Source organism: Melanotaenia boesemani, chromosome 2, assembly GCF_017639745.1.
Source record: "Melanotaenia boesemani isolate fMelBoe1 chromosome 2, fMelBoe1.pri, whole genome shotgun sequence".
NCBI lineage: Eukaryota > Metazoa > Chordata > Actinopteri > Atheriniformes > Melanotaeniidae > Melanotaenia > Melanotaenia boesemani.
The window spans coordinates 1821570-1846128 of record NC_055683.1 but is presented as its reverse complement, the minus strand read 5'-3'; the positions used below and the strand labels follow the sequence as shown (position 1 = coordinate 1846128).

The window sequence follows — 24559 nt, the reverse complement described above, 5'->3', positions numbered from 1 at the left end:
CTACTTTTTACACCGTGCTGAACATCACCCTGGAACTACTTTTTACACCATGCTGAACATCACCCTGGAACTACTTTTTACACCATGCTGAACATCACCCTGGAACTACTTTTTACACCGTGCTAAACATCACCCTGGAACTACTTTTTCCAGACGTGTTCTGCATCAGATTCACTATCAGCTCATATTTTCATCACATGGTGAAACGTCTCCGTTTCATCCTCTGATGTGTTGGTGATCTGCTGCTGGGAGTAAAATGTGGATGATGGGATTCTGGTTTATTTAGATGTTACTCAGCATCCCGACTCATCCTGATCAGGTTTCAGTGATCTCTTACAACTAAACATCATTGGTCCAAAAATTTCAGTTTACAACAAAAGCTCAGAAAAGAGACAGTGTGTTTTCTGTGCACGTGTGGTGATGACGACAAGACAAGCATCCACACCGTTGACTTCTGGGAAAACAGCAGCAGGGATTAAACTGGGATTTATGGTTGTAATGGGAATGTGTGTGTGTGTGTGTGCAGATCCAGTGTCCTCACTACAACAGAACAAAATACAACGAAACAGCTAACACTCAGACATTTATAAAGCATGGCATTACATCTCCAGATCTTTCCATGATTCCAGCAGAGATCTTCAGCCTCCTCTTCCTCACAACCCGCCTCTACCTGAGCACCGTCTCTGGTCCTGGACCGTCAGAACCTGGAGACATGAAGGCGGACCTCACCCAGACAGACAAACAGGTGTGATGGAGTCACCATGTACCAGCTTGATCCTGGATTTCAGTCGAGTTTACTGGTTTCAAATGGGGTGACTGGATCCTTGGAAAATGTTAGGAATGATCCAAGTCCTTAAACTTAGAAACATCTGGCTGCCTGCTCTGACATTAGCTGGAGCTTCTGCTGCAACTTTCAGCCAAACGCTCCTCAGAAACTTCCGCTGCTGAGAGAAAGAATGCAGAGCGGAAACGGGTGGAAATGTCTTCCATCCCGTCTCCCAGACTGGACGACTGTCTCCACCTGAACCAGGATGCTGCAGCCAGCTAGTTATCATCAGCTGGGCCGATGCGACACACAGGGCTGGGCGATGTGCATCACAAACCATATCTCCATTTATTTATTATGTATGACTTCTATCTTGATAATTTACCAGTAAAGATGAAGACACCTCCACCATCAGCTGGTCATTCTGACCCGATAAAACTCAAGTTGTGGGTCTTCCTTGTTTTTAGCAGCTGAGTCGTTCATGAACACTTTCCTCTGGGATGAAATGTTTTTCATCAAGACTTTGGTCTCCTTTGTTGTCGTTCTGTGTTCAGTTTTCATAAAATATTAAATAATAATGTTTCTAAAAAGGTGCTTATTAATATAGAAACTCAATGTCTAAATTATGCTAAAATACTAACCCTTTACCATGTGCACATCATATCTGATGCATCCAGTCTCTGATACCTATTGCATTACTTTATGGTAAAAGCTTTGCTCAGTTTTATGCAGTCTGCCCCTGGTGGACACTTTCTGCACTACAATAACTAATTTAATTTGTGCCTCTTTTTAATTTTTATTTTTTATTTCTTACATTTTGTTAAAGGGACAAATAAAGTCCTCACATTATAAAAGAGAATTTTCTGCCCATTATTTATTGGGTCATACTTTAAAGAGTTAAATAAAGAGAAGGTTGGAAGTTTAAGAATCGACTCTTCTAAGGAAGCTGAGCCAAAAGATCATCATCTTTTAAAAGAGCCAAACTTCCCATCGCTATTTTATAGCCATCGGGCACATTATTCTGATCTACAGTGCAGAACAGCGGCATGATACACTGCTGCTTTAGTATCGCATCATTTCTCACTTCTATCTCTAACTAACCGAGCCTCCAGCTCCTCTTACGCTGGCTTATAGTCAAGGAAAGGAAAAATGGGCAACTCATCTAACGCAACCTGGACTTTTTACCAAGATAAACAATAATCCTATTTATCATGTAAAATTATGTTGATTATAATTTAAAAGCTTGAGGTATCGCCCGGCCCTGGTGGATCATAAAACCACCTCCATGATCTTCATCTGTTCTCAGTAAATCAGGATTAGTGTTTCGTCCTCCACCATCCGAAGCTGCTCTCTGAGCTCGCCTGTAACAGCTGTGGCAGATTCCTCTTGTATCAACAACTAAAATCTTAAGAACAATAATGTGCTCAACATCTCAGACACGTGAAGTTCCATCATTAAAACCAGGGAGGTCTCTGGCTAGTTCCTCACGTAAAGATCCGACTCATCCAGAAGTAAAACTGGCTTTGCTTCTCTTCTGTTTCCTCTCAGAAAGAAAGCTGCTGCCGTCACCGACAGTAAAACTGGAAATATGAGTCTGGTGAAGGATCAATCATACTCAGGAGGACACACGGACAGAAAAACAGAAAATAAAACAGGGAAAAGAGTGAAGATCCATTTCTCTCTTTCAATTTCTCCCTCTTTCCTTTCCACCATGTGCTGCTTTCCTCTCCGGTTCTCCTTCCTCTGATCCATCAGTACCTTGTGGAGTACCAGTCATTGTTGGTCATCTGGACGAGCTCATTCACCACGTCCAGCAGGTTGTAGTTGTGTTTCTTCAACAGACGCTGATTCAGAGGCCGGTCCCCAAATCCCATCTCCACCAGCACGGCCATCATGGTGTCCTGGGTGGACAAGTCCACTGTAGGCTACAAGTCAACAAGACCAGATCAGTCCTGGAAACTAGTTACGATTACAGTGTGCTAACTCGCCACTGGTTACTGAACGCTAACCAGCCACAGCTCAATGAATGCTAACTCACCGCTGGTTACCATATGCTAACCCCCCCCCCCCACCCCTCCCCCTCCCCCTACTGGTTACTGAACGCTAACCAGCCGCAGCTCAATGAATGCTAACTCACCGCTGGTTACCATATGCTAACCCCCCCCCCCCCCCACCCCTCCCCCTCCCCCTCCCCCTACTGGTTACTGAACGCTAACCAGCCGCAGCTCAATGAATGCTAACTCACCGCTGGTTACCATATGCTAACCCCCCCCCTCCCCCTACTGGTTACTGAACGCTAACCAGCCGCAGCTCAATGAATGCTAACTCACCGCTGGTTACCATATGCTAACCCCCCCCCCCCCCCACCCCTCCCCCTCCCCCTACTGGTTACTGAATGCTAACCAGCCGCAGCTCAATGAATGCTAACTCCCAGGGTTATGACAGGGGAGGATTTTTAGTTTCTCACAGCTTTTAAATTCTCTAACAGGAAAATCTGAGGTTCGAACAGTTTCCAACCTGAGTGGGGCTCTGTCCGGTGAACAGGGCTTTGTAAGCGGAGGCAGCCACCGACAGAGCTCCTTTCACCAGGCCGCTGGTGATGCCCGGATGCCTGGAGGAAGGAAACACATCAGAAAGAGGAGCATCCTGTCTCACTGATGCAGAAAAAATAGTCCATAGATTTGTTCCTTCCAGACTGGACTACTGTGATTCCTGCTTCTTGTCCCAGCTATCCTATTGCTATCATGAATTCTTTAGTGCAGTGGTTCCCAACCTAGGGTCCGGGACCCCCCTGAGGCTTTGAACATTCAGAGCCATTGTGATTAATCGTCCCTAATTTAAGGAAAAAAAAAAAAGTAAGGCTATATTTTGTTAATTTAACTTTGACTATATCGGGGGACAGGACTCAGCCAGAACACAGTATTTATGGTGAGAATCTCATTTTTGAAAGCAGAAAACCAGCACGGTTTCAGAACGGGTGGACATGGCTTTTTAGTACATGCATGGAGGGGGTCCTCAAGGAAAACAGATTGGGAACCACTGCTGTAGGGCATGAAAATCATCAAAACCATCAGTTGAGAATCAGAAACCATTAAAATCCCATTGCAACCACCACAATGTCAGCACAGATGTCTTTAATATAGATGGTTTGTGTTGAACGACACATAAACGTCCAAACTACGGTAACAGAAGGTGTATCTGAGCTGATTTAGTCAACATGACAGTTACATGTAACATGTAACATGTCAGCCAGTCCGTTACAACATGCCCCCTCCTCACCTGTGTCACAATAATAACCACAATTTTCATCTTAAAAATCATTGTGTGTGTGCATGTGTGTGTGACCTTGGGTCATCTGGATTGTCATCTTCTATGTCCTCAGTAGCTTCAGTATCACCTGTCTGTGCTGGTCCAGGGCCAGAGGCTGCGGGTCAGTACAAAGACAAAGTGTCATCTGGTCCCATATGTCCCACTAAACAAACTTAAAAGAGAAGTGGTGCCAGTGAGAGAAACGTGCTCACCTTCATCCGTCTGGTGAAGCTCTGCGTCCTCTGCAGCACGGGAAGCTTCACCTTCATCCGTCTGGTGAAGCTCTGCGTCCTCTGCAGCACGGGAAGCTTCACCTTCATCCGTCTGGTGAAGCTCTGCGTCCTCTGCAGCACGGGAAGCTTCACCTTCATCCGTCTGGTGAAGCTCTGCGTCCTCTGCAGCACTGGAAGCTTCAGCATCGGGTTTCCCGCGGCTCTCTGGTCTGAACAGACATCATCTTTGGTTATTTCCAGCAGTTTTAGGTTAGATTCATTTACAGCTCGTCATCACATGGAAAAATGTTTCTGATGTGTTGTTTCTACTGGGAATAAAATATGATGGAGATTCTGATTTATTTCATTGTGGTTTTACTTTTATTTACTAAATCTAAGTCATGAGTTTGCCATCCGAAGGTCAGTAACCAGTTCTGTTATTATGCAGAAGTTTTTCTGTTCCTGGTCTCAGAGTTGGTAGAATCCTGATCAGAGTCCAGTCCTGATCAGAGTCCAGTCCTGATCAGAGTCCAGTCCTGATCAGAGTCAGTCCTGATCAGAGTCCAGTCCTGAACCGAGTCAGTCCTGATCAGAGTCAGTCCTGATCAGAGTCCAGTCCTGAACCGAGTCAGTCCTGATCAGAGTCCAGTCCTGAAAAGAGTCCAGTCCTGAACAGAGTCGGTCCTGAACAGAGTCGGTCCTGATCAGAGTCGGTCCTGAAAAGAGTCCAGTCCTGAACCGAGTCAGTCCTGATCAGAGTCCAGTCCTGAAAAGAGTCCAGTCCTGAACAGAGTCGGTCCTGAACAGAGTCGGTCCTGATCAGAGTCGGTCCTGATCAGAGTCCAGTCCTGAACCGAGTCAGTCCTGATCAGAGTCCAGTCCTGAAAAGAGTCCAGTCCTGAACAGAGTCGGTCCTGAACAGAATCCGGTCCTGAAAAGAGTCCAGTCCTGAACAGAGTCGGTCCTGAACAGAGTCGGTCCTGAACAGAGTCGGTCCTGATCAGAGTCGGTCCTGAACAGAATCCGGTCCTGAACAGAGTCGGTCCTGATCAGAGTCCGGTCCTGAACAGAGCCCAGTCCTGAACAGAGTCGGTCCTGAACAGAGTCCGGTCCTGAACAGAGCCCGGTCCTAAACAGAGTCGGTCCTGATCAGAGTCGGTCCTGATCAGAGTCCGGTCCTGAACAGAGCCCAGTCCTGAACAGAGCCCAGTCCTGAACAGAGTCCGGTCCTGAACAGAGCCCAGTCCTGAACAGAGTCGGTCCTGAACAGAGTCGGTCCTGAAAAGAGTCCGGTCCTGAAAAGAGACTGGTACTGAATGGAGGTCACTCCTGACCTTGGTGTGATGGCGGTGGTGGGTGGAGCCACCACCTCAGGCGTCAGAGGTTCGTCATCCAGCGTCTGAGATGTGCAGAGCATGTCACTGGGAGACGTGTCCATGTCTGGAGCTTCACCCGGCTGACCCAGCTCCTCCTCTGTGGTGCCGCCCACTTGGTCAGAAGCAGGGTTCTCTGGGTCTGAGGGGGATTTAATAGGAACGTCCCCCGGCTGGGACAGAGCAGAGCTGCAGGACAACAGAAGAAGAGCATTACGGCCCCTGAAGGAGAGAGCAGACCATCAGCGCTCATCATACCTGTACATGGACTCCCCCAGCGGTCGACTGGTGTCAAAGCAGTCAGGTAGGATGATGATGTAATCCTCTGAAGATGAGGAAGAGGAGCGGCTTCTCGTCCCTTCTCTCTTCTTCTCTGGTTCTGTCTCTCTGGACTCAGAGTTGTTCTTACAGGTCTGATCAGCTTCACCTGAGGAAGTAGAGAAAACAAACATTCTTTCAGATCATCGTTAGCATCTTAGCATTAGCAGCAGGGTACTAAGGGCATCCTGGACCAGATACCAGGTCCAAACCAGGATGCTATGGCCTATGTTGTCTTGGACAATCAAACTGCTGTGACCTGTTCTCCTTTGTCCACAGAATAAGTTCCTAAAAGCCATATTAGAAAATATTAACAAACTGATTTCAAATTCCTTCTTCCTGCTATTTAAAAAATAATGAATCAAACAACTTAAATCTTACAACTTATTAACAACTGTGTTCTCCAAGCTGAAGACCCAAAGACTCTGAAATGCTCCTTTTATACCAGTCATGTTACTGACCTGTTACCAGGTAACCTGGTTAGTTGTCCAATGCTCCTCCAGGTGTTTCTGGTTTGTACCAGGTACTTTTCCAGCCTTTTGTTGCTCCTGTTCCAAATTTTTCCCTCAGATTCTCTATCAGCTCATATTTTCATCACATGGTGAAACGTCACTGATGCGATGCTGATCTTCTACTGGGAATAAAATACGAGCTGATGGGATTCTGCTTGACTATTTTGGGGTTTGGGGATGTAAACTCAGCTTCCTCTAACATGGGTATGTTCTAGTCCTGATCTCAGACCAACTCTAAAAAGTCAGCTCCATCACCTGTGGCTGTGTGCTCCGTCAGCGTGGAGGCTCCGGGGAGAGAATGGAGAGGGGCCGGTGCTGAGCTGGGGCCCGCCACAGGGGTTAGGGCCACCGACAGGGGGGCCGGCAGGGAGCCTTTCAGTGGGGTGGGGAGACAAGGCTGGAGGGGAGCTGCTGGATTTAGTGGGCTGCTGTCGGGGGAGCAGGAGGAGGCAGAGCCCCCAGAAGCAGCCGGACACATTCCTGAAAGCAAAGAGGAGGATGACTGTCATCTTCATCACTACATTGCTGATCTGCTTTCTAGGTGCTACCAGGCTTCATCAGAGGAAGACTAACAAACAGTTAAAGAGAGCTGAGCAGATGAACAGCGGCTGGGACGTCCTGGGTCAGGGGTTCGAATCCCAGCTCGTCCCCTCAGAAATGAACACTGCTCCTCTCTGACCTGACATCGGTAGAACCTGATTCCTGTAGGACCTGACTCATCTTCAGACCTCAAACTGGTTCTGACTGACCTTTGCTTGTCTTTGAACAGGCCTCCTGCAGGGGTCCGTGGTCCGGGGCCTCCTCCAGGTTCACCGAATGGATCACTTTATCACAACCGCTGACGTCATGCTCCCCCTTCTCCTGAGCTGGGACCCCGTCCCCCTCAGCTCCACATCCTTCTCCACTGGGGACATCTGAGGACGGCATCAAGAGACAGACATCTTCACATCTCTGATCCTCCGTGGAACTGCACCCATTCATTTACCCCCCCCAACCCGTTTCCAGGTCTCTCTAGAGGACTCAGTCCGGGTCTCATCTGACACACCTGGCATACGTGTATATGGTCAATGACACGTGACCGTATGTTCGTACGTATGTATGTACCTACATACATCATGTACCTACATGTACATCTGGAAAAATGGGTATCTTGAGAGAAGAATAATTAAGTTGTGATCTTAGATAAATAAGAGCAGGTGAAGCTTTATTTATTTAGACATTTAAGTATTTTAGGATTATTTCAGTTTCCAACCCTTTAACAACCTCAAAGACATATGAAAAGGAAACTCCATTACCCATGATGCTATTAATGACTTCAGCCTCTTCCTGGATTAGACCCAAAGAAGGGCTGCGGGTGTCCAGCGGGTGTCCATCTTGTGGCAGAGGGGACATGCAGGGAGTCACATCTGGATGGAGGGAAAAAGAAGGAGAATTTAACCAAACGCTGGTCTCTTTCAGAGGATTACAGTTACTTATCAACAACTTGCTCTTACATAAACTTCTTTTCCAAAATGCTGTAAATACACTGCTTTTATCCACAGTGGACATGACAGGAAACATTCCTGTTACAACATTGTATGTTTTGTTACTTGTGTGGACTCCAGGAAGACGAGTTGTTGCCGAGGCGATCCGTAGTGAAGACAAAATACCATATCTTTGTGATAAAGAAACAAGAGCATCCTTCCACACTTGCATGAAAAGGCTGTTATTTGATGTTAATATTACGGCATTACATGACTTGAGTGTCGTGATTAAAACTAAATATCTATAAGAGCTTGTATATTAGCTGTCTTTTAGTTAATTATGTTTTAGTTAATAAGAGAAATGAGCTAAAAACTGTTTGAGCTCTTAATATTGACTCACTTGTCAATCGAAGCAGCAGAATTTATCTGTAAGACAAAAAGAAAAAACCCTGGACATTTACCATAAATCTAAATTTTAACCTATTAAGGCTCGACCCATGAAAAAATGGTAAAAAAAAAAGTCCATTTTTTTTAATAAGAGGTCCTTATTTGGCCCTTTAACAAAGTGTAACAAAAAAATTTACATTTTGGGGGGTATCTACCATTTATTACCATGTCATACATTCAAAATGTTATAATGTGGTTTTCTGCTTCTGGGTATCTATTAGGGGAAAGAAGATTTTGAGCAAAGTTTATTCCATGAATTGAAGCAAAATGTGGTAGAAACTGTATGTAATATGTATGTCACGTTGGGCTCTAATGGGTTCAGCTCCAGGTGGAAAACACTGATTTTCCTATGAAAGAGTAACAGGCTTTCCATTAATGATTAATGATGTTTTTTGTTTCTGTGTTGGCTTTAAAAGGTGTTTTTATTGTATTCAGTGTTCTTCTATACACACAAACCTGGCACTGTGTAGTTTGCTTATAAAGAAAATTGCCTCAGATCAGGGGATTAGTCTACACTGTTTAGTGGCTTCAGCTTTTAAAAACCGAGGGACTGGTAAGACTGAAGGTGAAACTGTTGAGTTTGAAAGTGATCACCGCGGCGACAGAACAACCAACAGAAAAGAAGTGTTGTGTGTTTTAATGTTGTTCTGGCACAGAATGCACAACACAACCCTGCAGCTGTTATTATATAAACATCCTAAACTTAACTACATTATATTCTTATGTCATACTTCACATTATAAACTTTACTTATAAAGCACTTTGATAAAACCACAGCAGAAGCAAAGTGCTGCACATTAGGGATGAATGAAATGTAAAAAACTAAATAAAACACTAAAACAGAAAGAATCCTACGAAGGGTCAAAAATCATCACTCGTATTGATTTTTGGCTGGTTTGACATGAGTGGACAGAAGTGGACGGTGAATCCTCGAAGGACGTCCAAAGGCAGATTGCTCCTCATTTTATAAACACACCACAAACCAACATCACACCTTCGTACAGCCTGCCTGCTTTCACCGAGCTCCTCTATTTCCAGTTAACAGTCAGATTAATCTGACACTTTTTCTCTTGTAAACATGGGTGGTTGGTATGAAATCTGCACAGGCATGAGGAGATGGCGTTAGTGTGAGAGGTCCGCGACCAGCCCACTGAGGCAAGCCGCTGAGGGCTGGCTGCTTTCTGGTGGGAGGTGGCTTTGTCCGTTTGAGAGCAGCGAGGACCAATAAGGAAACAGCCGTTTGAACTCGGTGCTGCTGAGGATCTCTGTAGACCTCACCTCCTCTCAGCTGGCAGAGCCAGGACTCCCATTCAGTTAAGGTTTCAGAAGTCCTCTTACCAGCGGGGGTGTTGTTTGGGACACACTCCAACTCTTGGACGATGTTGATGTCCAGCAGCTCGAAAGACAAAAGATCCTGAAGAAAAACAAACAAGAGCCTTTCAACCGTTTTAGGGTAAATATGTGAGATATTCTCCTTGTAGATGTTTGACCTCCAACGTGCAGCCGTCCACAGTCCTACAGAGGTGAAGAAAACTAGCAAAGACTTTACAGCTTTCCCTCATTTTACATCAACAACATAAAACCTGCCACAATTCCTCCAGAGTGAGTCTGGAGCCAGGAAGCTGGACTAACCCGGATACTCTCCGTTACCTGGCTTACCCAGACATTCAGATCCTGATCAGCAGTACTACGAAGCTGGGTATCAACTCGGTAATCCAACCCAGGGTTTTCCATCTGGATCAGCGCAACCATAAAAGGGGCAGAGTTTACAGCGTCTGACCAATCAGACGTGGAGAAACCCTGCAGAGCTGCTACTTCACCATGGAGAAGAAGACAATTATTCTTCAGAAATATAATCGTCCAGGCCCGAAGCAGCACTGTTACCGTAGCAACAGTCAAGATGTGATGCTGGAAGGAAACTGATGACTCTGTTAAAGCGTAAATTGGTGAGATTCTAGGATATTCTTCCTCAGTTCCTTCCTTTCCTTTATATTGTCCATCCAGGGCTGTAGAGGCTGCTGTGTGAGAGCATGTTGGAAGATTAATTCCTCACCGTGGTTCCATGAATTCATGGTTCTGCCATGTGTGAGCATCACTATTAACCTCATCTCAGATCAGTCCTGGCGGAGCTAAACGGACTCGGGAACAAGTCCAGAACGTTCTTTAAAGCAGTCAGTTTTTCTGCCTAGTTGGCAGGTAGGCAGCAATGCAGGATCGCCATGCCAGACGATTCTGGGCCAGCTTTGTTCCCCGGGTGCGACTCAGGGTTCAACTCGTACTTCACCGTTCAATGCCAGGTGATTTGGGCCTTCCCCTCCTGCTTTTGCCTTCAGGTGTCCAGTGCATGATGCTGTCTGGGGCTTTTTTAATGACATGCTCAGTCCACGTCCAGCTGATTGGTCAGGAGGTGTAACTTTTTTGTTCATTGATCTCTGATCCAGAACATAACTGCTGCTGAGCAGGTAAGCACAGCGTAAGATGCCATGGTGATTACATGGTACGTAGGCTAGGTAGGTAGGCTGGAACAGTACCTGGTACAAACCAGGTACTTTTCCAGCCTTTTGTTGCTCCTGTTCCAACTTTTTCCCTCAGATTCACTATCAGCTCATATTTTCATCACATGGTGAAACGTCTCCGTTTCATCCTCTGATGTGTTGTTGATCTTCTGAGGGAGTAAAATATGATGATGGGATCCTGGTATTATTTTACACAGAGATCTGAGTTTTTGAGGATTGGGGGATATGAAATCAGACGTTTTGGTTGTTAGAACAAATAAGAAGGAAATAAGTTGACGTGTTCTTTCTGAAGGATGTCTTACAGATGATAACTGGATTCATGTTTTCTGCTTGGATGGATGCTATTGGACCACTGATCACTGAATCAATGTGTAGACATGGATCACTTTATTTATTGGATTGGTGGTTTAGGGACTGGACTGACTGCAGGTGAGGTGGGATTACCTGGGCAGTGAGCAGGTCAACAGAGGGGATGTAGAACTCCTCCTGGTCCACTGACATTAAAGGCTGTTCTCCAGACGCTGCACAGGCTTTTCCCTCCTTTACTGCTGCGTTCTTTCCCTGCAGGTGCACACGAGTCATCGCAGAAAACACCAGCATGAAACGTTTCAGCCCATAACCCCACCCACCCGTCGTACCTGCGGTGTGACACAGGGTGACACAAGTATCCCGTCAGCCAACATGGGTGCTGGAGCCAAAGGGTCCACTACGATGCTGCACCACACCCTGGGTCCAAACTGCTCTCCGGCATGGGCCAGGCGCCAGTGGGAGGTGTAGGAGCCCTCAACAGCAGGAGCACACAGCGCCACGCTCACGATGCCCACCTGGACAGAAGCAGGAAGCAGCCGGGTCCATGTGAGCCTGGACGCTCATGTTGCCTCCCCAATGACAGAAACACAGACACCTACCTGTCCTGGTTGGAGGAAGGGAACGGACACTTCCCTCCAGCGGTCCCCAGATCCCACCCCCAGGTTCCCCCACATGAACTTCAGCTGCAGGGAGACAGTTCAGTTTTACTTCTAAAAGATTTATTCCAGTTTCATTACAGATGCTCTGCAGAAAAAAACTTTTACACAGAAGATTTTCATGTAGGATTTCTCCCCGAGGTCTATCTCCTCCACCACCAGATAGAGTCTCTGAATAAAACTACATTTAGTGGCTGGATTGTAAACCTCCTGGACGGGACAGAAATGCTGGAATACCTCTGTAGATCAGCTAAAGGGTAAAATATCCATAACATTTACCCCACAGAGCTACACACCACCGCTCCTGGTGAAGGAGGAGACAGACCTCAGGAGACCAGATGAAGGGTTAAAGGTTAATGAATCTGTACTTCTCTCATCGTTACCTTGGTATCAGAGCTCCAGCCGACGGATCCAGTGTTTCTCATCTTCCAGTACTTGATAAACTTGGTTCCAGGACGTAGTCGGGTTCCATCAGGAAGGTTTTCATCCAGAAAAGCAGCCGTCATGGCTGGAACCACCAGAGGACAGGGACACTTCGGATGCCTGGACAAGAAACACAATCTGTCTGATGCTCATGTTTCCTCTTTGTGAAAGTTTAGTTCTGTGAATATCACTGTGACATCCTCCACTTATCTCCAGTATTTTGGGACCTACTCAGGGCTGCTGTGCTGGGTGGCTCGAGGCTGCAGGAGCACGGGTGGCGAGCTGCCGTCTGTGTGGGAGGAGCTCCACTGTATGCCTCGCCTCTCCATCCTCAGCTGTTTCCTGATCTCTTTGACCTCGGCCTTCAGCAAGCGTTTTTCCGCCTTTAGCCGCTGCTTCTCCGCCTTCCGGAAGCTGCGGTCGCCTCTTCTGTAGAATCTGGAAAACAGGGAGAGATGAAACAAAGCCGTACCCTGATATGTGGCGAACTTGTGTTCCTTATCCCTCCAGGTTCTAGTATGTTGTAGCCTGACCCGCCCTCTCACTGACTTTCCAGTCTCATTGTCATCAACACATTAAAGACATGGACTCAAGTTAGGAGACGGTTTGGATGGTCCACCTTTCCCTTTCCCCAGTCATACCTACTCCCCTAGGTTTCCCCGAGCTCCCCCACTCAGTGGCACGGATCCAGTACTCCAGACCAAATCCACATCTAAGGCTCATGTCCTGGACGTCTATAATCTCAGAGTCAAATGTGAATCTGAACTCTGAATGAGCATCTCTGATGGCACTGTGAACTCTTCCTCTGATTGTTGTAGACTTTCTATTATTCAAGTCAGGTTGCTCTACAGTAGAGCCGCTCCAGGATGCCGTCAGATAAAACTGGATTTTCTCCAGCTTCAGTAGAATTAATAGAGGGACTTCTTTAGGTGCCATCAGAGACGTAGAAGAACATTTGTGCCAGATTACAGGGCGTCTGGAAACATCAGGCACACTTGTCAGGATAAAGTCTAAAGCTTACAGACTCTGCGAGAAGCGAGAACTTTGCTCTTGTTGTCGAGGCTGACAGAAAAGCGTTTGTTTTGATCGGTTAATTCATCCTCCATGAGAAACTTGGTCCGTGGCAGGGCGGGTTGTGCATGCAGCGGTGGTCATGTCTTTATATAATGTGTTGTATTCATTTTCTACTTTCTTGAGGCCTCAAGAAGAAAAAAAAAGTCTTGCAGGGTTTGTAACAAGCTTCCCTCCCCATGATCCCACCGCACCCTCACCCCCATGAACCCGCTCCACTCAGGCTGATTTAGGATCCTAAGAACACAACTAGTCTGTTCTGCTTATCGATCTTGTCAACTTTGTGCTTAATATGCAGACAGAGAAGCAACAGATGATGTTCACTCATTCTTTACACATTATTTAAATGGAATTCAAATGTGTTGGGCTGTCTTTCCCCTTTTCTTCTTCCTGTTTACGTGTTGGGCTCTTTGTAAAAGTCCTCGCCACCGGGGGAGGGGTGTGAAAAAAAAAAGTTGATATTTGCTGCTGGAAAAGGGAAGAAGTTCAGTTCTTCACAAAGACATAAAAATCCTCTTTGTATTTCTACAATTATCACACATATCACTAGAAACACGGAGAAATCTGCACGTGCATCTACAACAATGAAATTTTTATTAAACAGGAAGATACAAGTGAACCTGCTGTGGTCTGGAGCCGGGGATCCATGCTCCGGGATGGACAGCGGAGTCCTCGCCCTCACCAGGTTGTGGCTGGGATCATGAGAGAAGCTACACGGCTCACACAGAGTACAGGAAGTACAGACGCTGGTGGTGGACAGAGGACGGAGGGGGACACAGATATCAGATAGAAGCCATAATAACTGTTAAACATGTAGAAACCGTCATGTCTACATACAGTTAGCCAGTTAGCTGTATGTAGAAACCGTCATGTCTACATACAGTTAGCCAGTTAGCTGTATGTAGAAACCGTCATGTCTACATACAGTTAGTCAGTTAGCTGTATGTAGAAACCGTCATGTCTACATACAGTTAGCTGTATGTAGAAACTGTCATGTCTACATACAGTTAGCCAGTTAGCTGTATGTAGAAACCGTCATGTTTACATGCAGTTAGCCAGTTAGCTGTATGTAGAAACCGTCATGTTTACATGCAGTTAGCCAGTTAGCTGTATGTAGAAACCGTCATGTTTACATACAGTTAGTTAGCTGTATGTAGAAACCGTCATGTCTACATACAGTTAGCCAGTTAGCTGTATGTAGAAACCATCATGTCTACATACAGTTAGCCAGTTAGCTGTATGTAGAAACCGTCATGTCTACAGTTAGCCAGTTAGCTGTATGTAGAAACCGTCATGTCTACATACAGTTAGCCAGTTAGCTGTATGTAGAAACCGTCATGTCTACATACAGTTAGCCAGTTAGCTGTATGTAGAAACCGTCATGTCTACATACAGTTAGCCCGTTAGCTGTATGTAGAAACCGTCATGTCTACTTACAGTTAGCCAGTTAGCTGTATGTAGAAACCGTCATGTCTACATACAGTTAGCCAGTTAGCTGTATGTAGAAACCGTCATGTCTACATACAGTTAGCCAGTTAGCTGTACGTAGAAACAGTCATGTCTACATACAGTTAGCCAGTTAGCTGTACGTAGAAACCGTCATGTCTACATACAGTTAGCCAGTTAGCTGTACGTAGAAACCATCATGTCTATATGCAGTTAGCCAGTTAGCTGTATGTAGAAACCGTCATGTTTACATGCAGTTAGCCAGTTAGCTGTATGTAGAAACCGTCATGTTTACATGCAGTTAGTCAGTTAGCTGTATGTAGAAACCGTCATGCCTACATACAGTTAGCCAGTTAGCTGTATGTAGAAACCGTCATGTCTACATACAGTTAGCCCGTTAGCTGTATGTAGAAACCGTCATGTCTACTTACAGTTAGCCAGTTAGCTGTACGTAGAAACCGTCATGTCTACATGCAGTTAGCCAGTTAGCTGTACGTAGAAACCGTCATGTCTACATACAGTTAGCCAGTTAGCTGTACGTAGAAACAGTCATGTCTATATACAGTTAGCCAGTTAGCTGTATGTAGAAACCGTCATGTTTACATGCAGTTAGCCAGTTAGCTGTATGTAGAAACCGTCATGTTTACATACAGTTAGTCAGTTAGCTGTATGTAGAAACCGTCATGTTTACATACAGTTAGTTAGCTGTATGTAGAAACCGTCATGTTTACATACAGTTAGCCAGTTAGCTGTACGTAGAAACCGTCATGTCTACATACAGTTAGCCAGTTAGCTGTATGTAGAAACCGTCATGTTTACATACAGTTAGTTAGCTGTATGTAGAAACCGTCATGTCTACATATAGTTAGCCAGTTAGCTGTATGTAGAAACCGTCATGTCTACATACAGTTAGTTAGCTGTCGACATCAGCGATCAATGATCCAAACCATAAATCTGATCAAACATCATCTGCAGATGTTCTTCAGGAAGAACACGTTTTCTTATTTTAATGTGCTGGTACCTGCACTGGTAGCCTCCTCCGGTGGTCTGCCCCCTGCAGGAGGAGCAGGGAGGCGTAGAGGAGGTCGGAGCTCCAGGCAGGGTGGAGGAAGACATCTCAGAAGCCTGCTGGGTCTCTGCCCCCCTTATTGCCTCCACTCTGCCTGCTCCTCCACCTCCTCCTCCTCCTCCCAGTGGTTTGTGGATGCAGCACTGCCCGGAGAACTCCCGGCATATCTTCTCCACTGCCTCACGGACCACCTGGTCCTTAAACTGAGGAGATGAAGAGTAGACAGTCAGCAACTGCACCTGAATACTCCGTATCCAGGTCTTCATGGACACCTGGACGGTGATGTTCTCAGGATCCAGGACTGAAGATGGGTGGAACTGAAGCTGCTGCCAGACATCAGAACCAGAAACGAGCTTCATGGCAGGAAGTAAAACACCTCTCTGTGTATCAGAATCAACCTGGTCTGGTCTTTCTGAGTGAAACAGCCTCTGTCCTCCGGTTTCTTCAGTGAGGATGGAGGAAATATTTTAATGTGCGTCTCTGATTTTCTTCACGTATTGCTGTTTCCCCCCCGAAACATACTCATCCACCTCTTCACCAGGTCCGCCTTCCTCTTCATCAGGACCGCCTTCTAGTACCGGGTCGTCCTCTTCATCAGGACCGCCCTTCTAGTACCGGGTCGTCTTCTTCATCAGGACCGCCTTCTAGTACCGGGTCGTCCTCTTCATCAGGACCACCTTCTAGTACCGGGTCATCCTCTTCATCAGGACCACCTTCTAGTACCGGGTCGTCCTCTTCATCAGGACCACCTTCTAGTACCGGGTCATCCTCTTCATCAGGACCACCTTCTAGTACCGGGTCGTCCTCTTCATCGGGTCCACCTTCTAGTACCGGGTCAGACCTTTTTAATCCTGGTGTGATAGATGAAGCAGGTGGTGGAAACCTTCCTCAGAGGTTTTCTCCATATTAACATGACAGCATCACACAGTTGCTGCAGGTTTGTCGGCTGCATCCATGATGAGAATCTCCCGTTCCACCACATCCCAAAGCTGCTCTACTGGACTGAGATCTGGTGGCTGTGGAGGCCGTTGGAGTCCAGTGAACTCATCGTCATGTTCTAGAAAGCAGGTGGAGATGATCTGAGCTTTGTAACATGGTGCATTATCCTGCTGGAAGTAGCATCAGAAGATGCTCCACTGTGGTCATAAAGGGATGGACATGGTCAGCAACAATACTCAGGTAGGCTGTGCTGGTTAAACCAGGCCACGTTGGTACTAAGGGGCCCAAAGTGGACCAAGAAAATCTCCCCCCACCATTACACCAGCAGCAGCCTGAAGCGTTGATCCAAGGCAGGATGGAGCCATGTTTTCATGATGTTTCCAGCAGATTCTGAGCCGAGCATCTGAATGTGGAGCTGAAATGGAGACTCATCAGACCAGCAACGTTTCTCCATCTTCTATTGTCCAGTGTTGGTGAGTGTGTGTGAATTGTAGCCTCAGTTTCCTGTTCTTAGCTGGCAGGAGGAACCCGGTGTGTCTTCTGCTGCATCCTGGTCCAGACAACTGCTGCTCTGGATATTTTCTCTTCTTCAGACCATCTCTGGAAACCCTGGAGATGGTTGTGGGTGGAAATCCCAGTAAATACTCAGACCAGCAACCATGCCACATTCAAAGCCTCTTAAATCCTCTTTCTTCATCATTCTGATGCTCAGCTTGAGCTCCAGCAGGTCGTCTTCACCACGTCTACATGACTACATGCTGCCGTGTGATTGGCTGGTTGGATATTCCTGTTAACAGAAAGTAGAACAGGTGGAGCTGATGAAGAGGAGGGTGAGTGTAGCTGCAGAAACACGGTGTCTTTTTGAACGGTAAGTGGACTGTACTTATACAGCTCTTTTCCAGTCATGTGGATTCAAAGTGCTTTACACTACATGCCACATTCACACACACAAACACACCCTGATAGGCACATCTGGAGGGAATGTGGGGTTCAGCATCTTGCCCAAGGACACTTTGACATGGAGTCGGGGAAAACCTGGAATTGATCCATTGACTTTACAGTTGGTGGACGACTGCTCTTCCTCCCGAGCGACATCCAGCCTCATCTAACAGCCAACATTTATAGCACACCAACTTTTTATAAAATAATCCAAAAGTCTTCACAGCAAACAGGAGGTTTCGAACATTGGACAGACAGGGAATCCACGAACATTTTATATTTTCAGACACAATGACCTGGAACAGAGTGACGAGGTGAGCATCAGGGCCTTACCTTCTCCATGTAAGAGGTGAACCAGGCTGGGGGAGTTTTGTCCTCTTCTTTAGTCCCTTTTACCTCTTTCAGATTAAACTAAACAGAAGAAATTCATATTAATCAGTAAAAAGGTATAGTTATACATTACATTCATGTCAGTGTACAACCAACTCCAAAAAGTTGGAACACTGATTCACAATCAGCTCATATTTTCCAAGAAACAGTCTCAGTTTCATCATCTGACATGTTTTTTTTTTATCTTCTACTGGGATTAAAACGACCCGATGAGAGAGCAGGGTTTTATTGGAGCTGAGGTTGTAGAAGAAGCTCAGGTGTTACATGGAGGGCTGAGGCCCTGCTTTTCTGCAGAGGCGGCTCAGGTGCAGACCTGAGGTCTCATTTATAAAGCTGGCGTAGGAACAAAAACCGGCGTGCACCAAATATAGCCAGCTTTAGGGGTTTATAAAAACCAAACTTGCCGGGAAAATGTTCCTACCTCCACACAAACTCTGACCCAGGCGTACGCACAGAATCTGTGAAAACGGGAAACAGTGACACCACCGGTCCAGAATAAAATGAAGGAGATGATGAGGTGGAGAGTCTGCTGCCAACATTTACCAGTCAGTAAAAGAAAATGCAAAAAGTAAACTTGGGTCATTTATTCTGAGATCCAGCAGAGTGGGACAGACCTTTATTTACTTATTCTTAAACAATGCTTTTATAATTGTTGTCCCAATTTCTGTCAAGACCGTCGCCGACTCCTTGGCCACCTTGTTAATAGCAGCGATCGTGGTCTGCACCTGCAGGACTTCCTCTGAGGACACGGCTGCTGCAAGTCTCTCCGATCCCAGCTGGAGCACCTCCTACGGCCTCCTCCACGTCTCCTGATGTACTGGCCTGTCTCCTGGTAGCGCCTCCATGCTCTGGACACTACACTGACAGACACAGCAAACCTTCTTGCCACAGCTCGCATTGATGAGCCATCCTGGATGAGCTGCACTACCTGAGCCACTTGTGTGGGTTGTAGACTCCGTCTCATGCTACCACTAGAGTGAAAGCACCACCAGCATTCAAAAGTCACCAAAACATCAGCCAGAAAGCAGAGTTGGAGTTTGGGTAAGATGCTATGATTTTGTGCAAAACTCTTTAACCTGCACAAGGCCAGGCAAAGCAAATTTATTTGTTTAGCACATTTCATGTACAAGATAATTCAAAGTGCTTTACATGAAACATTAAAAGCTTTACAGATGGTGCAAAGACAGCATTACAAAGTAGTAAAAGGCAGCAACAGATAGCAAAAGTGAAATCATAGACTTAATTAAAATGATTAAAAGCTAGATAAGTTAAAAGTTTCTATGCAGATGACTGCACCTTCCACTGAGACGTGGTCTGTGGTCTCCACCTGCAGAACCTCCTTTATTGGGGGTGATTTGCTAACTGCTGATAATTTCCACCTGTTACACAACATGTGGAACTGATCAGTGTTTCTCCTAAGTGGACAGTTTGATTTCACACAAGCGTGACTGACTTGGATTTACATTGTGTTCTTCAAGTGTTCCCTTTATTTTTTCAGCAGTGTGTTATTTAACACTAAATAATCTGCTACCAACCTCTGTACATATTTATTTTATAAATTAAAACAAATTACCACCATCATTACTGTTATTTAGAAGACGCTTTTCTCCTGTCTGGGATTCGAACTTCGATCTCCTGCATGACAGACGGATGTTCTACCGACTGAGATATTCAGCTACATGTCGGCGTTTCTTCCCTTCCCTGTGATGACAGCATCTCCACCTGCTGCCACTATTCTTTCTGACACCAGTAACGTCCACGCCGTGTCCACCAGTTAAACATTTTTACCTTTTCCAACGTGGTCCATCAGGATCTCTGTCTCACAACCTGAAAAAATCCACTTCTTCTCTCTTTTTCCCTCCCGAGCCATCATGAAAACAATGTGATGAATATGTATTACAGGCGTCCACCATTTATAGCCACCATGTGGGCGGGGCAAGGCGTTCCCTCACGTGCGCCCGCTTTAAAGTTAATTCTGATCTAGAAACGGAAACAGGTGGAGGACGTGCGTGTGCTTTAGTAAATCAGAAAGTAGAAGTGCAGCGTTTCCTTTTTGTGCCACAGACGCCGCCTGTAGTTCGCTTTGCTATGTACAATATTATAAATAAGGCCCCTGGACTGCAGCCTCATTACAACACCTGAGCTTATGATATCAGTAGCTGCATGTTCTCTAGTATGAAATCCTGGGATCTTACCATGGTCTGCTCCGGTACTGCAGCCTGGACCTTGCGGCTGACCACCTGAGCCAGAGTGGGACAGTGCTGTGGGGGTCTGAAACCCCTCTTGGGTTCAGTTACGCTGGTCTTGGTGGCTGAGACCCGCAACGGCTGTCCTCGGGTCTCACACACATTCATGTGCAGTCGGTTGCCCTGCCTCGCTGCACTCTGGACACACCAGAGAGGGTTGGAAACACGTCATCCGAGTTGTCAGGGAGGACGTTTACGTCTCCTTCCTGACAACTGACAGAAGGTGAGGGCCGGGATATACCAGCAGCCACGATGCGTTCATGGACGCATCGCTAACAGCAGGTACAGCCCAGCTGTTAGAGGAGACTGGATGAATCGTGGGCAACACGGAGGGAAATCTGAACTAAAACACACAGAAGAACTGTGACTGAATGTTTAAGGATCTTACCTTCAACGCCTCCTCATACTCAGCTGCAACGACAACACAGAGCAGGCGTATTTAACAGGGTGGTGTTGACAGTGATACGTATAATAACTACACATGACAGACTCACCTTGGCTGTTTATGGACACCTGCAGGACAAAAAGGGACAAACTGATTAAATACATAAAGTTATTTCAAAGCTGCAACTTCCCTCACTTTCAGGCCATTACAGAACAGAAAAGTCCCAAAAACTGTTTTAAAACATTACAGATTAACGTCCTTTTCCACTTTTTATTGGGACTAAATTTAAATTAAGATTTGAGAACAACGACCACATATGTATATATTCAAATGAGTTTAGCCCAATCCTGGAATAGAAAACACTGTTCTGGTTACATCACATCAAAGGTGGTAAAGAAACAGCTTTTATAAAGATTCATTTTCTATTTCATCTCTTTTATGCTGCAGGAAGCACTGCTTCCTGGTTGATGGACATCCACCCATCCCGCCACCCACCCATCCCTCCATCTACATGCAGACCTGGTAGTCAGGAAGATTAACTTAATTTATTGTGGTAAATCATTTCAGGTGGGACTCAGGACGCAGCATAAACAGGCCTCATCCAGAAGAGGCTCAGCTCCTTACAATGTTCGGACAGAGGAGAACCCATTCGGTCCGGCTGCTAGCTTCTTTTGTTAACGCCCCCCCCCCCCACTTCTATGCACGTTTTACATTCAGCTAATGGAAAATTAGGCTATTTCACTGCCTTTAATCCATCGTTGTTTCCAGTCTTCTATCTTCTAATTCTGACCTCAGAATACCTGGTGAAGATTGAAATGAGCAGAAGATGGTTGCCTTACCTCCTCATTCTCCTCATCAAAGTAGGTGAGCTGAAGGCTGCAGAGGCCGAAGGACCGTTTCACCTGCAGAGAAAGCGAGGCAGGCTGTGATTGGGGGGTGTTTGCTCATGAACAGATCTGAGCCTTGTTGCACATTAAAATGCCTCATAAAGCAGCTGAGAAACAATCCCACCCCATTCAGACTCCCATAATGCCTTTCACCTTCAGCTTTAACAACAGGCTTTTCAAAGGTACCCACAGAAAACTTGGAGACCGGAGGTCCCCTGAGACCCAAGGTCCTCGGACACCCCAAGTCCCCAGCCATGACACTCACAGAGACGGGAGTCTTTTTGTAGTAATTTGTTCATTTTGATCAGTTTATCAGACAACTTACCAGACTGTAAAAACGCTGGTATTTTATTTGGACTCTTGGCAATTCATATTTGCTTTGTGTGAACATTAATAACAACATCCTACAGCTGCCAGCAAAACATTTGTACAAACGTTGTTCATGAGCGCTAGAAATGTTTTAACATTGATTCATTTTCCTTGGGAGGATGTAAACTTCCAGCTCAGCCTTATTCTGAGCAAATAAAAGTAGCTCATTGCATGAGACAAAATAAATGTATAACCTATTTTTCTGTTCTTACACATTCATTCAGTCAGCTATCATCTGCCAAACCTGGCTGTAATTCTTCATCAGCCTCCATCACTTGAAGTGAAGTAAGGAGCCTAAGCTTTTCCAGGTCTGCATCAGTTAATCTGTGATTGACCTCCTGGTCTTCTGAAGGCAGCTGTGAACATGTCTGGGTAGGATTACCGATTCCTGGATTGATTTATACGCTCCTCCTCAGCCCGGCTTGACAAGGCTTCTCTTAACCTGAATAGTTTCATCCTACTAATGTCAAACAGGCCCCTGGATGACTTACTGTGTCCACACCAGAGTCTGGAGAAGTAACACAGGATGAGCTGATGAACACATTAAATAGTTCAGGTTGTCATTTATTTATCTTCCAGAGCTAGAGGAGATCATCTGATAAGGCCCAGAGTCCCCTTCACTCCGGCTTTAAGAAGAAAAACATGTGTTATGTGATCTGGGTTCATATCAGAGGCTCAGATGAACGAAACTAAAACACAAAGATGAAGTGTCTTCACTTCCTCTGTAGAACAACAAAACAGAGCAGCGGTCCAATCAGGGCCAAGAAGGAACCTAAGCCACGCCCACCACAGAAAAGGCGATATTAGAATTATTCTGTTGGAAAGAACAGGAAATAAGAAAATATAAATAACTTTTATCACTAAATTAAAAACACATCAATGAAAAGAAGCTGTTTCTGGTCTCTGCGTGTCCACTGGACCGAAAACTGAAGAGGTCCATACAACCCTCGGTCCATTTACAGTGTTTACACCTGAAACAGAAGTCTTTCCTTTCACAGCTGGACTGCAGGCAATATCTGTACGTTCATTTTAGATGCTAATCATATAAATATGGAAAATGAGCCACTAAGACTCCACAGAACCGAGCCGAATGTCGCCTGTCCTCAGAAAAATGACGCCCATGATTAAATGACTGAAGGACGAGCTGAATGACCCAGTCTATGAATAAATCTAGACCAGATCTAGAAACAGTTTTCTGTCGACACGTCTGAATATCTCCAGTTATTCATCAACCCATCAGAAGCCAGCGGGCCGAACCGAACCGTGAGCGGATTGTCCGACTTACCATGGCCTCCATCGACTCCCAGCTCTTGGTCTCCGATCCCGAGAGGAGGAAATTCTTACAATTTCCCCTAAAATTCACCTTCAGATTGATGTGGAAATCCATGCCGTCGCCTGTCTGCATTTTAACGCATATTAAAAATGACAGACGCCGTTTCTTCTTCTACTTCTTCTTCTTCTGATTCTCGTCATCATCCTGCGGAGTTTAGCTGCAGTACCGCCCCCTATGGATGTAAACAGGAACTACAGCCCTGAGGAGGGAGGGAGGGGGGTCGTTCAAAAACAGATTTGTATTTGCATTTTCAAAAATTGTGTTTTAAAGAAAATGATAGCTTTGTTTGTTTAGTTTATTATTGTTTGTTATTTAGTTTATGTTCAGCAGCACTAGTTGTAGCTAATTTCCATCTGCACACACACACATATATATATATAAAATATTCTTTCTCTTCCTCTTATTTATCTTTCTCCTCCTCCTCTTCTTTTTCTTTCTTTTCAGGATGAGTTGTAGGGTAGATTTTCCTTTAAGCTGTGATTTTTGTCATGTGGAATACATACACTCTGTTCTGGCTTTGTTCCGGCTGTACTTTGGCTCTGTTTCGGCTCTGCCTCGGCTCTGCTTTGCTTCTGTTCTAGCTTTGTTCTGACTGTGTTCTGGCAATTAACTAGTTAGCAACGTAGCTGCAGGTTGAAGGAAAGGAGTAGTCAATGGTTACAACATTCAGCTTGGTCAGGGTCATTGTTAACCCTGAGGGAAGATTCTTTTAGCAGATGATGAGATACATCAGTATCCAACCTGAGGTATACTGGGAATACAGACCACCACAGCTGAAGAAATAGTTAGAAAAACAGCTTTGTTTAACTTAATTTAAGGCCATGTAATTGTCCTAAAATTAAATTCCATTTAAAGCACAAGTTGTTCCTGCAGCCTGACTTAATGATGAATGCTGATGGAATTTAGACAGATAGAGAACCAGTCTAACGCAAGCTTTTCCTCTCTGGTGATTCACACACACTATCTGCACTAAAAATATACAAAGGGCAACAGTGAGCTGCATCATATTACAGCTACATTACATTAAGGAAATTCCACTGCTTTTCTAATATATGTTGCAGCAAAAGAATTAAAATGATCAAAGCTGTTTAGGTCCTGATGGATTCTTTGAGTTTAATTTGTGATATAAGATCTTTATGTTCATTTTCTGGATAGTTGTTACAATGCACAGATGAATCTAA

General features: G+C 45.5%; 1 protein-coding gene across 1 annotated transcript; it reads right to left on the bottom strand.

The window, feature by feature from the left end:
• Positions 1-163: 163 nt before the first annotated feature.
• Positions 164-23494, bottom strand: nbr1b (NBR1 autophagy cargo receptor b). The gene is made up of 23 exons (XM_042001132.1): positions 23331-23494; positions 21629-21691; positions 20899-20917; positions 20793-20815; positions 20354-20542; positions 18102-18179; positions 15843-16093; positions 13996-14121; positions 12536-12742; positions 12265-12424; positions 11825-11908; positions 11555-11740; positions 11361-11477; positions 9739-9814; positions 7786-7896; positions 7240-7404; positions 6746-6970; positions 5919-6087; positions 5622-5849; positions 4441-4517; positions 4112-4190; positions 3284-3377; positions 164-2691 (listed from the first exon to the last, which is right to left on the bottom strand). The coding sequence occupies exons 1-23, from the start codon at positions 23448-23450 to the stop codon at positions 2518-2520; spliced, it is 3021 nt and encodes a 1006-aa protein (XP_041857066.1). The 5' UTR covers positions 23451-23494; the 3' UTR covers positions 164-2517.
• Positions 23495-24559: the final 1065 nt, after the last annotated feature.

What these genes read in the sequence shown, in the direction of transcription:
- nbr1b (XM_042001132.1), bottom strand. Translation starts at nt 23,450, where the DNA reads ATGCAGACAGGCGACGGCATGGATTTCCACATCAATCTGAAGGTGAAT. An exon ending in CTGTTCAAAGACAAGCAAAG is followed by an intron (nt 6,971 to 7,239) that starts GTCAGTCAGAAC and finishes CTTTGCTTTCAG; the next exon opens with GAATGTGTCCGGCTGCTTCT. An exon ending in GACGGAGCACACAGCCACAG is followed by an intron (nt 6,088 to 6,745) that starts GTGATGGAGCTG and finishes CTACTTCCTCAG; the next exon opens with GTGAAGCTGATCAGACCTGT.